Genomic DNA, 15,053 nt, shown 5'->3' with positions numbered 1-15,053 from the left:
CTCCCCTCTTTTATCACAAGCACTGTTCCACAGAGATGCGACTCCCACTGAGGAGTCATGATTCCCTCTATTCCCCACCAACAAGAACAGAACACAAAGATTCCCTCACAGCTCCTGCCTTGCACACCCGCTCGAGCATCAGCAAGAGGCACCAACACACCACACACCCATGGCTGAACAAAGCCATGCTGATTGCTACAGATAAACGTACATCCATAGGAGACCAGGGAAAGGAAAACAAACCCACAAATCAGACAAGTAAGGCAAGGAAGCATTAAAAGAGAAAGTGGATTCAGAGGAACGCACCAGGAAAATGTCTCAGTCTTCACTACAGGTGTGGAATTTCATCCTGGAGAGCACTTGGAAATCCCTGAGATCTCCAGCTATAAGTGCTGCCCTGAAGTCTTATTCTGGACTACAGAGCAGGGGGGTTCAGTTTAAGAAACAGTCATCAGCTCTGGGCAATATTTCTAATCTGTGCCCTGCTCATCTCCCACACATATGAAACCATATGTGTAAGCACCTTCTCATGGGCCTCCTTCTCAAGCCGAGTCTTCTGAGAAATCAAAACACATTCTCTTTCAGCTTCTGCTTTCTTTTCCTCACAAATAAAATTCTGTCTTAGGTGCTTGAAGTACTTCCTGCAGAAATAATGCTCACAGTTTCAAAAGCAAAAGGAACTATCCAGAAATGGGGGAAAATGTACCATGACCAGGAAACAAAGGCCTGAAAGAAAGTCTAAGTACAACTATGAAGGAAATCTCCATTGTAAAGTTACATGGAGACACAGATGGAGAAAGGAGCTTTCACACAGGAATTATAAACTGTTCTACACACACATCATGGTTCTACAGGCACAGTTACTCCACAAACACTTTATGACTGGAGGACTGGAATCGCCTTTCAGCACAGGGAAACCAGCATCACAACATCAGTGGCACAGGCCTTGGCACCAGCCATGAAACCAAACCATGGCCCACCCAAACCCACACTGACCCACTGTTTCCCTAGTCCAAAGCCAGCCCCTCACCCTCCTCACTCGGCATTCACAGCCTTTGCTTGCACCACGCACAACATCCAGCTACTGGCCATATGGCGGCCACAGGCAACAGAGCATTTCATTCAGTGACACCTGAGGGAAACTGGGCTCTGTCAAAGTCTTTGTCTTGGCAGATGAACACCTTCAATGCAGGATGCAAACTGCTCCCCCAGCCCTACAGTTATAACAGATACTTATAAGGACCAGGACAACAAACAAAGTAAGAATGGGAAATCTACAGAAGCGAAGGAATCAGACCTTGACATGTCAGATGATGTCAGCTGTGGTAGGGACAAAGGAAAAGTATCTAGTAGCTAAAACGCCTGCAGGACACCCACACAGGAGCTCACACCAAAGACCAGAGCCACCGTTACTCAATGTAAGTCATTTGCATAACTGAAAAATGAAAAAATATTTGGAACCACAACTGTATGCTTCATCTAACCTCTAGGACAAACGGAATTTTTACACCATCTTTACATCTTTTAGACATCTCACATTAATCCACAGCAAACTTTTTCAATGGACAGATAGAAATTTTTCACCCTGCTCAAACATCACACAACAGGAAAGCTGCCTTTGCAGACAGACACCACTTAAGGAGATGGTGAACACAGTTCTCCTTACCCAAGAATAACAATTACAACACAGATGGATGCAAAGAGATTTCTCTGCTCATCATACTACGTCAAAGATGTACTATGGCAAATGTTCTCCAGTGCATAAGCAATACGCAGCTCCAATAAAGACTCACTCATCGAAGTATCAACTCAAAGACATCATCATCCTTCTTCAGCACATGGGCAACTTGGAAGAGACATGATTCCCAGACCTTAACGTAAAGTGTATGTCTATCCTCAATCTCTGCCATTCACAGGAAATATCATACAACAGGAAAAGGAATGGATGAAACAACGGCTTGGCCACTTGGAGACTGAGTAGTGTGATATCCAACAATATGACACCTTCAGACTCCTTTTATGCTGTTCAGCAGCAAACCTGGGAGTTACCAAAACACATGCTTTGTCTCCACCACTTCCTCCTCATACTCAGCATCCCCGAGATTCTCCTCAAACCCCCCAATCCATCAAGGCTGTCACTGATGATCATCATTTGCAGATACACTTCAGCTAAAGTCACACAGACAACTTATCCTTACCACGGATAGTCCTTGTTTTCTCACCGTGTCTATGTGACAAACAAGAGCATTTCTTCCAGTAGTATTTTAAGGAAACACACCTAGGAAAGTCTTCTCTTCGCAGCTGTAAACCTCAAAGGCACTTACGGGAAAGTCACTGAAATGTAACAGCTGTGATCTTCCACACACTATCAGAGACAGTGGCCCGTCTTTAACTCCTCACAGCGAGCAAGGGAAGAAGTTAATACATTCAAAATGAAAGGGGTTACAACATACTCTTCTTGCTGTTGGCAATTAGAGTGCGTACATGACTAAGGTGTTTAGAGGTACTATACAGAGAGATTGCTCTTCCCAAAGCTCTCATTATAAAGTTTCTCATAAGTATGTAATGCAGGTGTTAGCTAATTTTAGGAGATTGACATATGCAAAAAAGGAAGGGATGACACCATACTCTTCTTGATCATAGCACTTAGAATAAGTGCGAAATTACGGTGTTTAGTAGGTACTATACACAGAGTTTGCTCTTCCTAAAGCTTTGATATAAGTATGTTATTAAAGTCTTCGCTAACATTTGACGACAATTGCAAACACACATGAGAAACCTCACAGGACTCCTAGTGCAGCTGCAATAACATGACTCAGGACAAACTTCTTTGGCAAGGAGAAATGCACATTGTATGACGCTGCAGCTGGGCACCGAACAGGGAAAGGAGCAAATCGTCTCTCCTGTCTCCTCCAACGTCCCTCACACACAGCTCCCAGGACTCTCATCTCCAACCCTTCACAACTTGCATGGTGTTCTCTGACCCCATAATTTGCAAACACTTTTGACATCACAGGGCAGTTGCCCAAAACATTTCACTTCAACATGCAGCACCATCACACCACACAGCCCACAAAGATATATTGACACCTCCATAACAAGAAGGAAGATAAATTTCTGCTCACTGGAGGTTTAGCAGAAATGTCAAGGGCCTAAGACTAGAAGAGGAGCGACCCACGGGAAGAGAATAGGTCAGTGAACACCTGCATAGGGGCACTATCCCCCTCCTTACATCTCCCACTGCCCACTGACTCTCTCATGTGGCTCTTGTCACAGCCTGTATGCCCAAGCCAAGGCACATCCAGCTCCGTTTCAAGCAAGTCAGCCTTAACAGACGGGCAATCAGCAAAGCACATCTCCCGTTTCCTGCACTAGCCCTTCCCACGCAGCCACCCGGGGACTTTCTCAAAGACTCACAACTTCTCCGATTCTCTTTCAGCTCCCGAACAGGCAGACAGACATCGTCAAGGGACCAGTTGTTGCTGCCCAGCCCATTCCTCTGCCTTTTACACAAATGTGGAAGTGCAAAGACGTTTCGTAGGTCGCCACGGAGAAGCAGCGAGGCTGAGAAGAGCAGAAACGCTGAGCAGCCAAGCTACATCTGGGGCGCGAAGGCTGCGTCTGCAGAGCATCTCCCGCCACTGCAGCGCGCGTGCTGTCGGGAAGCACCTGACCTGCCCGCAGCGCCAAGTCGCCCCTTGTCCCGCGGCCGGCAGCAGCGGCAGCGCTGAGCCCCGGTCCCACGCTCCCCTCCCGCCAGCCAGAGGCAGCAGCAGCCGGCGCGGTGCCGCGGGAAGCGCTGCCTGCCTGGGAGCGAGACCCCCCTCCGCAGCGGGCGGGACGCGGCGCGGCCAGGCCCGAGCAGCAGCAGAGCGAAGCGTCGCGGAGCCGGGAAGTCCGGGCACGGGAACTCACCGGGGCAGCGGCGGGGTCCTCCCCGAGCAGCGGCGCGGGCTCGTCGGGCGGCGGCCGGGCCGGGAGGGTGTCGCAGCAGCTGCCGGCCGACAAGCGGAGCTGGCTCTTGCGCGAGTCGGCCGTGAGCGACACCTCGTGCGAGTAGGAGCGCAGGAAGGCGCGGACGCCGTCGATGCCCACGAAGTGCGAGGCCGGCACGCCGCGCAAGGCGCCGCTGCCCGCCGCCAGCAGCTGCGAGCGGCGCCACCGCCGCAGGCGCAGCGCCAGCAGCAGCAGCAGGAAGGCGAGGAAGAGGCAGGACACGGCCGCCACGGCCACCACCAGCCACCGCGTCAGGCTGCCGGCCGGCTCGCCCGGCGCCGCCGCCGCGCTGCCCAGCTCCGACAGCAGCTCGGCCACGCTCTCGGCCAGCACCACCGTCAGCGTGGCCGTGGCCGACAGCGCCGGCCGCCCGTGGTCCTTCACCACCACCACCAGGCTCTGCCGCGCCGCGTCGCGGGCCAGCGGGAAGCGCGCCGTGCGCACCTCGCCGCTGTGCAGCCCCACGCGGAACAGCCCCGGCTCCGTCGCCTTGGCCAGCTCGTACGACAGCCACGCGTTCTGCCCCGCGTCCGCGTCCACCGCCACCACCTTGGCCACCAGCGCCCCGGGCTCCGCCGAGCGCGGCGCCAGCTCCACGCCCGCCCAGACCGCGCCCGGCCCCGCGCCCGGCCCCGGCGCCGGCGGCGGGTACAGCACCTGCGGCGCGTTGTCGTTCTCGTCCACGATCACGAGCCGCACCGACACGTTGCTGCTCAGCGCCGGCGCGCCGCCGTCCTCCGCCCGCACCCACAGCCCCACCTCGCGCACCTCCTCGTAGTCGAAGGAGCGCAGCGCGTACAGCGCGCCCGTCTCCGCCTGCACCGACACGTAGGACGAGAGCGGCGCGCCCCGCACCCGCCCCTCCGACAGCCGGTACCGCACGCGCGCGTTCTGCCCCCAGTCCGCGTCCGCCGCGCGCACCGTCAGCACCAGCGCGCCCGCCGCGTTGTTCTCGGGCAGCCGGGCGCTGTAGCGCGCCTCCGCGAACACCGGCGCGTTGTCGTTCACGTCCAGCACCCGCAGCGCCAGCACCGCGCTGCTCCGCAGCGCCGGCGACCCGCCGTCGGCCGCCCGCACCGTCACGTTGTACTCCGCCACCTCCTCCCGGTCCAGCTGCCTCGACGTCACCACGCGGTAGTAGTCCCCCAACGACCTCTCCAGCCGGAACGGGAGGTTCTCCGCGATGCTGCACCGCACCTCGCCGTTCGCCCCCGAGTCGCGGTCCTGCACGTGCAGCAGGGCCACCACCGTCCCCGACGGGGCGTCCTCTGAGATCTCGCTCAGCGCCGACCGCACCGAAATCTCGGGCGCGTTGTCGTTTACGTCTGTCACCGTGATCGCCACTTTCGCTGTGTCGAAAAGCTCGCCGACATCCCGTGCTTGGACATCCAGTTCGTATAGAGCCGCTTCCTCGAAGTCCAGACTCAGCACCAGCGTCATCGCTCCCGTCTCGACGTCCACATGCAAAATCTCCGATTCCAGGTCCGTCGTTTTCTTCAGCGAGTATTTCACGTGCCCGTTGATCCCCTCGTCGGCGTCGGTGGCCGTGACGATGAGGAGGGTGGAGCCCACGGGCACGTCCTCCGGCACACGCACCGTGTACTCCGCCTGGCCGAACACGGGCGCGTTGTCGTTGGCGTCCAGCACCGCCACGCGGATCCGCGCCGTGCCCGTCCGCGCCGGGTCGCCGCCGTCGCTCGCCCTCAGCACCAGCTCGTGAAACGCCGCCTCCTCGCGGTCCAGCGCCTTCGCCAGCACCAGCTCGGGACGCTGGTCCCCGCCGGGGCCCGCCTGCACGGCCAGCGAGAAGTGCTCGTCGCCGCTCAGCTCGTAGCGCTGCAGGGAATTCGCTCCCGAGTCCGGGTCGTGAGCCCTGGGCAGCGGAAAACGGGACCCCGGCGATGTCGTCTCGCTCATTCTCAGTTCCGTGTCTGCCCCTCGGAAGCTGGGAGCGTTGTCGTTAATGTCCGTGATTTCCACTTCGATTCCGTAAACCTGCATTTCTCCCTCCACTATCACCTCACACCGCAGCACGCATTTCTCCACCAGCCGGCACAGCTGCTCTCTGTCGATCCTCTCCGCCGTCACCAAGTGTCCCGTCTTCCCGTGCAGGGAGAAATACTGCGTCCTCCCTGCGGAGACAACGCGGAGGCCGCGGTCGCGGAGCGCCGTCAGCTCCAGCCCCAGGTCCTTGGCCACGTCGCCCACGAACGAGCCCTTGGGCATCTCCTCGGGAACCGAGTAGCGCAGCTGCCCCCACGCCGCCTCCCACGCCGCCACCAGCACGCACCACAGCAGGGCTCGCTCCCGCCGGCCCCGGCGCCTCCCCGCCGCGCACATCTCCGCCGCGGCCCCTGGGGCCCCGCAACACCGCCGACACCGACCCGCCGCCGCCCGCCGAGTCGCTTCTGGCTCTGGCTCCGGCTCCGGCTCCCGTTCACGGCTCTGGATCCTGATCCTCCTCCTTCTTCCCTCTCCGGCTGCCGCTCCCTGTGGCCGGCCCCGGCCGCTGCCGCCGGCCCCTCCGCCTCGCTGCAGCACGGCTCCGCACCGCGGGGACGCTCGCAGACCGCCCGGCCGCCGAGCCAGCCAGCGAGCGAGCGAGCGAGCCGGGCCGCAGCGGGCGGGGCTGCCTGCAGCGCTCCGGCCTTCCTCTCGCTCCTCCTCGGTCAACAGCGGCGCCCGCAGCCTCCTCCCGGCACTGCAGGCACCGAGCGCTGCCGAGCGCTGCCCGCCCGGCCCTGCCCACGGACACCTCGCGGGGACGGCACCGGCGCCACCGACACAGACATCGCTGCCCGCCCGGCGGGGAGCTCCTGCGCTGCCGTCTCTCCCCGACAGCTCCTCCTTCCTCCTCGCCGACATCCCCACCGCAAAGCAAGAACAAACCAACGACGGCCCGGCACTCTCTTACTCCTTCCGCACGGGAGGAAAATGTATCCGGCGATGTTATGCCAAGTCGAAGATGACGTGAAGACTCTGACGAGCCTGTTCCCCTCGCTCCGACAGCACAGTCTCCTCCGCGAATTGCACAGCTCGCTGCAGCGTTCGAGCTTCGAGGGCTTTCTCCTCGCCCCTTCTGCTGAGGAAAGCAGTGGCATGGAGGAGCGGAACTGCGCCGCCTCTCACCACCAGTCGCAATGCTCCGTCCGCTCTCCCGCAGCGCAGGGACACTTCACGGTTCGCTCTTCTCCTTGGTACTTCTCACCCGCACATCGGGGGCTGCTCTGAATCAGCCGCCACTCGTCCCCCTTCCCCGAACAGCACTTCCCAATGTTTGCCTCTACCCTTACACTCTAGGCTGGGCTTATACGTAGAATTTGTCGCTCCGTTCTCGAGTAATTCAGCAGCCGGCAGCGCTGCACATGCACTCGCTGTTCGGGGCTCCCTTACAAAAAGGAATTTCAGGCAAAACCCAAACCCTTAGAGCTAAATGCTAGCATCAGGACTGACTACAGTTCTACATTTCTGTAGCAGCCTTCCTGCAATGATGGCAAGAGCACACGGCGGCAGAGGGAAACATTAACTGAGGAAACAATCTGGGAGTTCTGAATTCATGGAGAAAACATTAATGGGAACCAAAAGGGTTTGCATGCAGCTATCGACCAGGTTCGGTTGCATCGGTTTGGGAAAAAAGCAACAAGGAAGGAAGAGTCTCCACCAAGAAGCGCCCACCACATTTTCATGTCCCTCAAGGCACGCACAATCCTCAATTTACAGCGATCATCGATATCAACTCAAAGGAGATTCGAGAAAACCCCTGCAAAGGTGAAGGACTCTACCGTGAGATTTCCTTTTTAATACCCCACATAATTTAGGGATGACATACTTGAAACACATTAGCATTTACCCAAGTAATGCAATCCTTTGAACGGCCAGAAAGGTCTTTCAATGTCTCAGAAATCGCGGAGTAAAATATTGCAACTTATTAATAAATTATTACTCTAATACTTGAATATTCATGTTGGTAGGACACCTCTTGACCAAAATACTGTAGGACAGTAGGTGAAGACAAGTGCACCTGCACACTCTGAACTGTGTGGACCATTTCTAAAAGTGTAAATGGATGGTATTTGAGTTCCTAATTGATCTCATTTTACTTCTCCTAAAATTCATTCCTGGTTTAGATATGTTCTCACGGTGGGCACAGCCTCTCTTGCTCAAACAGGCAGATTAAAAAAAAGAAAAAAAAAAAGTGGCTGAGACACCAAATTCCTCGGTACAGTATTTCTCTATCAATGCGATCAATCAGGTTCAAGTAACTCTCTTCGGGAAAAGGGGAGAGGAAAATTAAAGAGATTCAAAATACAAAAAGCGATTTATTTTTTCTTTCGACATCCCTTTCTACACCTCCACGTATGTCTGAAAGACAGATTAGGAACGCTAAGAAAGAGAGAGTTAACACACAGCGTAGGAAAAAAGCGAAATAACTGCACAGAGCAACAATCACTAGAATAACCGCTGCCACCTAGGCTACCATTACTACAGAAGTCTCTCCCAAAACACGGGGAACACACTCTACATTCATCGTGGAGGAAAAATCTAGGAGTTCTGAGTTAATGGGAATTCAGCATGGGAAAGTAACGGATTTGCATGCAGCTATAAATCAGGTTCAAGTGCATCGGTTTGGAAAAAGAGCAACGTGGAAGGAAGACTCTCCACCAAGAAGCGCCCACCACATTCTCCCGTCCCTCTCACGCACAATGCTCAGTATACAGCCATCACCGGTACCAACTCAAAGACGGGTTGGTATCAGAATTTGTCGGGTGAAGCTGAGCCTGCGGCCGCCGGCAGAGCACGGAGTGCCGCGGCTGCCTGCCTGCTGGCAGAGCAAGGGGCATCCCCCGCTCGTTCCTTCCCTCCCGGGCAGCCGGAGGAGCGCTCCCCGCGCACAGCAGCCGCGGAAGAGCCCGGGCCAGAGGCACGACGGCTCCGCCCGGCCGAAGGGGAAGAGCGAGAGCGCGCGGGCTCACAGACCTGCGGTGCGTCGGGCTCGGCGGGCGGCTCTCCCGCGCCGGCGCTGCTGCTCGGGCTCCGCTTCCCGCAGCGCTCCCCGCCGAGAAGCTCCTCCGCGGGCAGGCTGGGCAGCGGCGGCGGCGGCGGCAGCCAAGCGCCCTCGGCCACGGCGCGGCCCGGCGCCGCGCACAGGTTGTAGGAGTAGGGCAAGGTGCCCTCGCAGAAGTCGGCCGGGAAGGCGGCGCCGGCCGCGGAGAAGCGCTGCGCGCCCAGGCAGCGCAGGACGGCGGGCGGCCCGGCCCGGCGCAGCCGCGCCAGCACGGCCAGCGCCACGCTCAGCAGGAACAGGGCGGAGAGGAGCGCCAGCGCCAGCACCAGGTAGAACTGCAGCTCCGCCGCCGAGTCGGCGCCCGCCGCCCGCTCGCTCAGCTCCGGCAGCGCCTCCTGCAAGCTCTCGGCCAGCACCACGTGCAGCGTGGCCGTGGCCGACAGCGCCGGCTGCCCGTGGTCCTTCACCACGGCCACCAGCCGCTGCTTGGCCGCGTCCCGCTCCGACACGGCGCGCGCCGTCCGCACCTCGCCGCTGTGCGGCCCCACGCGGAACAGCGCCGGCTCCGGCGCCTGCACCAGCTCGTACGACAGCCACGCGTTGCGCCCCGCGTCCGCGTCCACCGCCACCACCTTGGCCACCAGGTACCCGGCCTCGGCCGACCGCGGCACCACCTCGAACGGCGCCGGCCCCGCCGCGACCGCGCCCGGCCCCGCGCCCGCCGCCGGCCACAGCACCCGCGGCGCGTTGTCGTTGCGGTCCAGCACGAAGACGCGCACCGTGGCCGTCGAGCTCCGCGCCGGCGCCCCGCCGTCCTGCGCCCGCACCGCCACCGCGAACTCGCGGCACTGCTCGTAGTCGAAGGAGCGCTGCGCGTACACCGCGCCGCTCCGCGCCTCCACCGACACGTAGGGCGCCGCGCCCGCGCTGCCGCCCGCCAGCCAGTAGCTCACGCGCCCGTTGGCGCCCGCGTCCGCGTCCCGCGCGCGCACGCGCAGCACCGGCGCGCCCGCCGCGTTGTTCTCCGCCACGTAGGCGCTGTAGGCGGCCTCCTCGAACACCGGCGCGTTGTCGTTCACGTCCGACACCTCCAGCATCAGCGCCGCGCGCCCGGACAGCGCCGGGCTGCCCCGGTCGCGGGCGGTGATGGTGATATTGTAAGTGGCGTCCTTTTCTCTGTCCAGGGCACTGACTATTATTAGTTTATAGGTGTTCTCTGAGGACGGTTCTAATCTGAAAGGCAAACTGTCGTCGATGTTGCAGCTCACTTCTCCGTTATCCCCCGAGTCTCTGTCACGGACAGTGATCACAGCTACAACTGTGGTCGGGACCGCGTCTTCGGGTATCGGGTTCAAGATAGGCAGGAGGGAAAGCGTTGGCGCGTTGTCGTTCACGTCTAGAATGTCTATGTGCACTTTGGTGTGCGCGCTCAGCCCACCCCCATCCTTGCCTTCAACAGTCGCTTCGTAATATCTCCCTTCTTCGTAATCTAAGGGGCCTGTAACCTTCACGTCCCCTGTCCGCGAGTCCAGAGTGAAGAGCTGGCGAGCACTGTTTGCGATGTCACTGAAAGAGTAGGTAATCTCTGCATTTGTGCCTTCGTCGATGTCAGTAGCTTTCACCTGAAGGGCCAAGGAGCCCTCTGGCAGGTTTTCCAGCAGTTGAACCTTGTAGATCTCTTTGGTGAATACCGGGGAGTTGTCATTTGCGTCGGTCACGTTAATCTTAACCTGGGCGGTCCCGGATCGCACTGGATTCCCACCATCCACAGCCGTGAGTATCAAATGGTGATTTCTCTGTTTTTCTCGATCTAAGCTTTTCTCCAGTACCAGTTCCGCGTGCTTCGTCCCATCAGGACTCTCCCTCACTACAAGGGAGAAGAGCGGGTTGGCGGTAAGTTGGTAGTTTTGTAATGAGTTTGCCCCAATGTCAGGGTCTCTGCCACTTCCCAGTGGGAACGTGGCCCCAGGAGGCGTGGACTCGATCATTTCTATGCCAACAAATTCTCTGTCAAACTGCGGCGCGTTGTCATTGATATCCTGGATATTAACGCTCACATGAAATATATTGAAAGGGTTTTCCACGACTGCCTCTAGACTGAGGACACAGGGCGACACGGCCCCGCAGATGCCCTCTCGGTCTATCCTCTCGTTTACCCACAACTCTGCATTATTTCCCCCGAGCGTGAAGTATTGCTTTTCATCACCAGAGACGAGCCGCAGCTTGCGTGCCGGCAGCTCCGCCGGGCTCAGCCCCAGGTCCCGCGCCAGCGGCCCCACCAGCGAGCCTCTGCCCAGCTCCTCGGGGATGGCGTAGCGGATCCGCTCCGGCGCCGCCCGGCAGCACACCGGCAGCAGCACGGCCAACAGCGCCATCCGCCCGGCGGCCGCCCGGCCCCGCGCTGCCGGTCGGACCTCCATTCTCGGCTTTGCTGGAGCGTATTCTGCAGACGATCTGAAAGTAGGCTTTCCGAGCTGCTGAATCAGTACCTGAGAGAAATCAGTATGTGGAATCCCAGTTGCCGTGCGGAGGACGGGCTGAGTCGGGTGGTTCCTCTCTGCTCCGTGCGGAGCCGCACTGCGCGGGCGCGGGGCCGGGGAGGAACCGACGGCGGAGCCGCTTCCCCGCCTTGGCCAACAGTGACACCCTGAGTCCACGCCCGAGAACCGCAGCCTCCGAGGGGAAAAGGACAGCCCAACGGTCCTGCTCTGCGCCGCCTTAAATCGCACTCACCCGCGGGCTGGAAAATACAGATTGTGTCGGGAGCGCTAAACACAAAAAGTTATACCTCTGCTGAAACGGTGCATCTGATGTAGTATACTCTGCGTGTTCTAGTAGCCATGGTTAATAATTGTGTTAGTAGCCATAGCTACTGCACATATGGGGACAATTAATGAGGTTTCGAAACCTGGTCAAACAAGACTTTGAATTGTGGTCGACGTAACCTTGATTATTTATTAAATACAAGCTTTGATTTCCGAAACTTAGACAGTAAGCAGAACATCCTGAACCATAAAAGAGAATGTCTGGGATTGCTTAACTTGGCAATGACACTAATTTTTGAGTGTCCTGAAAGTGACCCACTGTCATTATAATACTAAAACACACCCCACAGGTCAAACACACCCTTGTCCAGGTTAAGACCCTTCCCCTGAGCACGCAGAGTAGTAAAAACATTAGGTCAGCCGTGTTATAAATGTATGTTAATCACTAACCAATCAGTATCGTATAGGCATGTGTGGAAAAGTACTAACCTCTGATTTTTGTGTATAAAAAGAGCACGAAAACCTGGTGTTGGTGTGTTTGATTTGTGGAAAAGTCCACCGAGCACCCAGGCCTGAATAAATACAGTACCTCTGCTGAGCGTGTTCAGATGGGTTATTGCACGTCAGGCACGAATCCGCTTTTCAGGTAACACATCTAGAAACTCCCGTTCTCTGAATACCTTACATTTGCAAGTCTTATGCGGGACGAATCCTTCCCCATTGCTCGGAGGATGTGGGACAGGATCTCAGCCCCACAGCGATCTTACTGGTTTCTAGGGTGAGGCGCTGTCATGTCCCCGCTGCCATCTACTCACCGCCTTGAGAGAAATGGGAGGACGGGACGAACGCTGAAGCCCTGAGTAGTGTTTTATTTTCGACAGCTTTCCCACTTTGAGCAGTGATAGCTGATGGATGAGCAAAGCCGGGAACCCCAGCTGCTGAGAAAACTACAGTGGTCACACCAGACCTACCGGATCCTATCTCTGTCGACATTCAAAACCCATCATCATCATATCAATGTCATACGACCCAACCCCGAATTTCTTTTGTATGGCTCTCTGACAAACCAGTCCTCATCTCCTAAACCGGCCGATGCTGCAGCGGATCTCAGATCTCAAGAATATATTCTGGCAAATATCGATGGCCGTTACCATTGCTTGAATAAATAAAGAGAAAACAGACAAATCCCTCACAAAACGTCGTAGTATCTCACCTGTACCTTAAAACCTTCTCTCTTACGGTGAAGGGGGAAAAAAAAAAAAAAAAAAAAAAAAGACCTGAAGGAGGGCTGTATCACCACAGCCCCTTATACAGAAGACAAGAAAAGGTTAGAAACTCTCCACACTACCTACCTGGTGGAGTAGCTCTAGCATATGCATCAACGCTGAGTCTCTGTAGATGCCAGTATGATGACCTCCTCCCCTTCTCACTAATGTGTCATTAAAAAATGTTTTCCTTCTAACTCTGACCATTCATCCAGTGGAGGATAATTTCTTTTCCTCCAGCTGCACCTATACATGACTTATGGTAACAAATGAACTACCTGTGAGAATGGGAGGTTGGTTTGAATTGCAGTGTTTCAGGAGTCAAGAGGCAGCAAGCGTGTGGGCACCTCTATATGAGGTCAAGGGAAGGATGTGGATGTTTATACAGGGGCGGGGAGACTCCGCTGAAACAAATTGGGGTGAATTCACTGCCTCACATATGGCAAGAATTGTCTATCACAACCGCCACAGTAATTTTCATGCATCTTCACACACCGTAGCACCTTCCCAATCTGTTTTCAAGAGGAGACTGATGTCTCGTAGCTCTCCAATTTTCTCTTCTCCCTTGTACCCGAACATGAGGGCCACGGCACAGTTAAGTCCCAAGAAGATGCAGCTAAGAACCAGTCTGCATCAGAGAGGGAAACATTTTCTTCCCACATGCATATGTGTACTGGGTCTGGCTGAACTGGAATTGGATTTCCCCTATAGCAGCCCTCACAGTGCTGTGGTTTATGCTGGGAGCTGGCAGGGTGTTGGCAGCACCCTGGTGTTGTGGCTGCTGCTGAGCAGTGCTTACACAGCACCAAGGCTCTTTCTGACATTTCCCCCAGTGGGACGGGGTGGGCAAGATCTTGGGAGGGGACACAGCCAGGACAGCTGACCCGAACCGACCAAAGGGATATTCCAGACCATATGACGTCTGCTCGGTATAAAGCTGGGAGAAAGGAGGAAGGGGGTGGGGTCACCCTTGGTCCTCCGAGGTAACCACTATGCATATGGGAGCCCTGCTTCCTGAGAAGGCCCGACATCGCCTGTCCATGGGAAGTAGAGAATAAATCTGTTTGCTTTTTTTTTGCTTCCGCACGTGGACCTTTGCTTCGCTTTGCTTATATTAAAACTGCTTTTGTTTTACCCACAAGGGTTGGTCTATCTTATTTTCTTTCCCCTCTTTGCCCTATTGAGAAAACAAAAGGGAAAAGGGGGGGAAATGATAGAGCGACTTGATGGATACCTGGCATTTAGCCAAAGTCAAACCATCACAATATATGGCATGTGATTTTGTGTCTGATGGACGGCAACAGAAAGGGATAACGACCAGAAGGTTAGTTCAGGTGAAGCATTAGGTTATGTCTCAGCTTCCATACTCACTACACACAAAAGCACCTGCACAATTTCACAATATTTTGGCAAGATCTAGGTTCAGCACAAAAAATCTGTGTGGACCTTCACCAGGAACCTTACAGTATGGTTTTCTCTCAACTTGAAAGCAGTCATTTTGGAGTGCCACTAGTTTATTTTGTTTAAAATATAACCATGCAATGTATCACCAGCTAAAATAGAAGAGTCACGAGCAATAGTATTCATTGATTAGATTCCTGAAGTCCTAAAACTCTGTTCAGTTCGTGATGGAAGATCAGTGATGGAGGCAATAAGGCAGGCCACTTCCAAGACAGCCTGTTTGGTAGACGGGCTTTCAGCCCAGGTTGGCATGTTTGGCAGTGAAAAAAGTTTTAATATTATAAGGAACCCAAGGAGTAAAATATTTTATATTTTATATTCTCAGATTAACTCACATTCCTAAATTAGACACATAATAAGCAGACTGTGATGAACTGTAATTTGTTTTAAAATGTTTTCCATCTCTAGCAAACATACTCTGTTTCGATGTCTATGCCTGTGCACCAAGTGACAGTTACATTTGTAGAGAACACAAAGGTTCAGTTATGAAGCCCAACAGTGGGAAAAAACTCGATGGGATATCAGAGGAATTTTTCACCATGTAATACAAATTAGTTCGTA

The 15,053-nt window shown here is 55.6% G+C and overlaps 2 protein-coding genes across 2 annotated transcripts; both read right to left on the bottom strand.

Moving 5' to 3' along the window:
- Nucleotides 1–3,435: 3,435 nt before the first annotated feature.
- Nucleotides 3,436–7,861, bottom strand: LOC141965218 (protocadherin gamma-A2-like). The gene has a single exon (XM_074916466.1). It carries the CDS (start codon nucleotides 6,859–6,861, stop codon nucleotides 3,436–3,438), a length of 3,426 nt encoding a protein of 1,141 aa, XP_074772567.1. The 5' UTR covers nucleotides 6,862–7,861.
- Nucleotides 7,862–7,896: 35 nt separating this feature from the next.
- Nucleotides 7,897–11,542, bottom strand: LOC141964983 (protocadherin gamma-B5-like). Its single transcript, XM_074915975.1, has one exon. It carries the CDS (start codon nucleotides 11,419–11,421, stop codon nucleotides 8,749–8,751), a length of 2,673 nt encoding a protein of 890 aa, XP_074772076.1. The 5' UTR covers nucleotides 11,422–11,542; the 3' UTR covers nucleotides 7,897–8,748.
- Nucleotides 11,543–15,053: the final 3,511 nt, after the last annotated feature.

The sequence above is a fragment of the Athene noctua genome, chromosome 12 (genome assembly GCF_965140245.1).
Source record: "Athene noctua chromosome 12, bAthNoc1.hap1.1, whole genome shotgun sequence".
Taxonomy (NCBI): Eukaryota; Metazoa; Chordata; class Aves; order Strigiformes; family Strigidae; genus Athene; species Athene noctua.
This window is presented reverse-complemented; position numbering and strand designations above follow the sequence as displayed.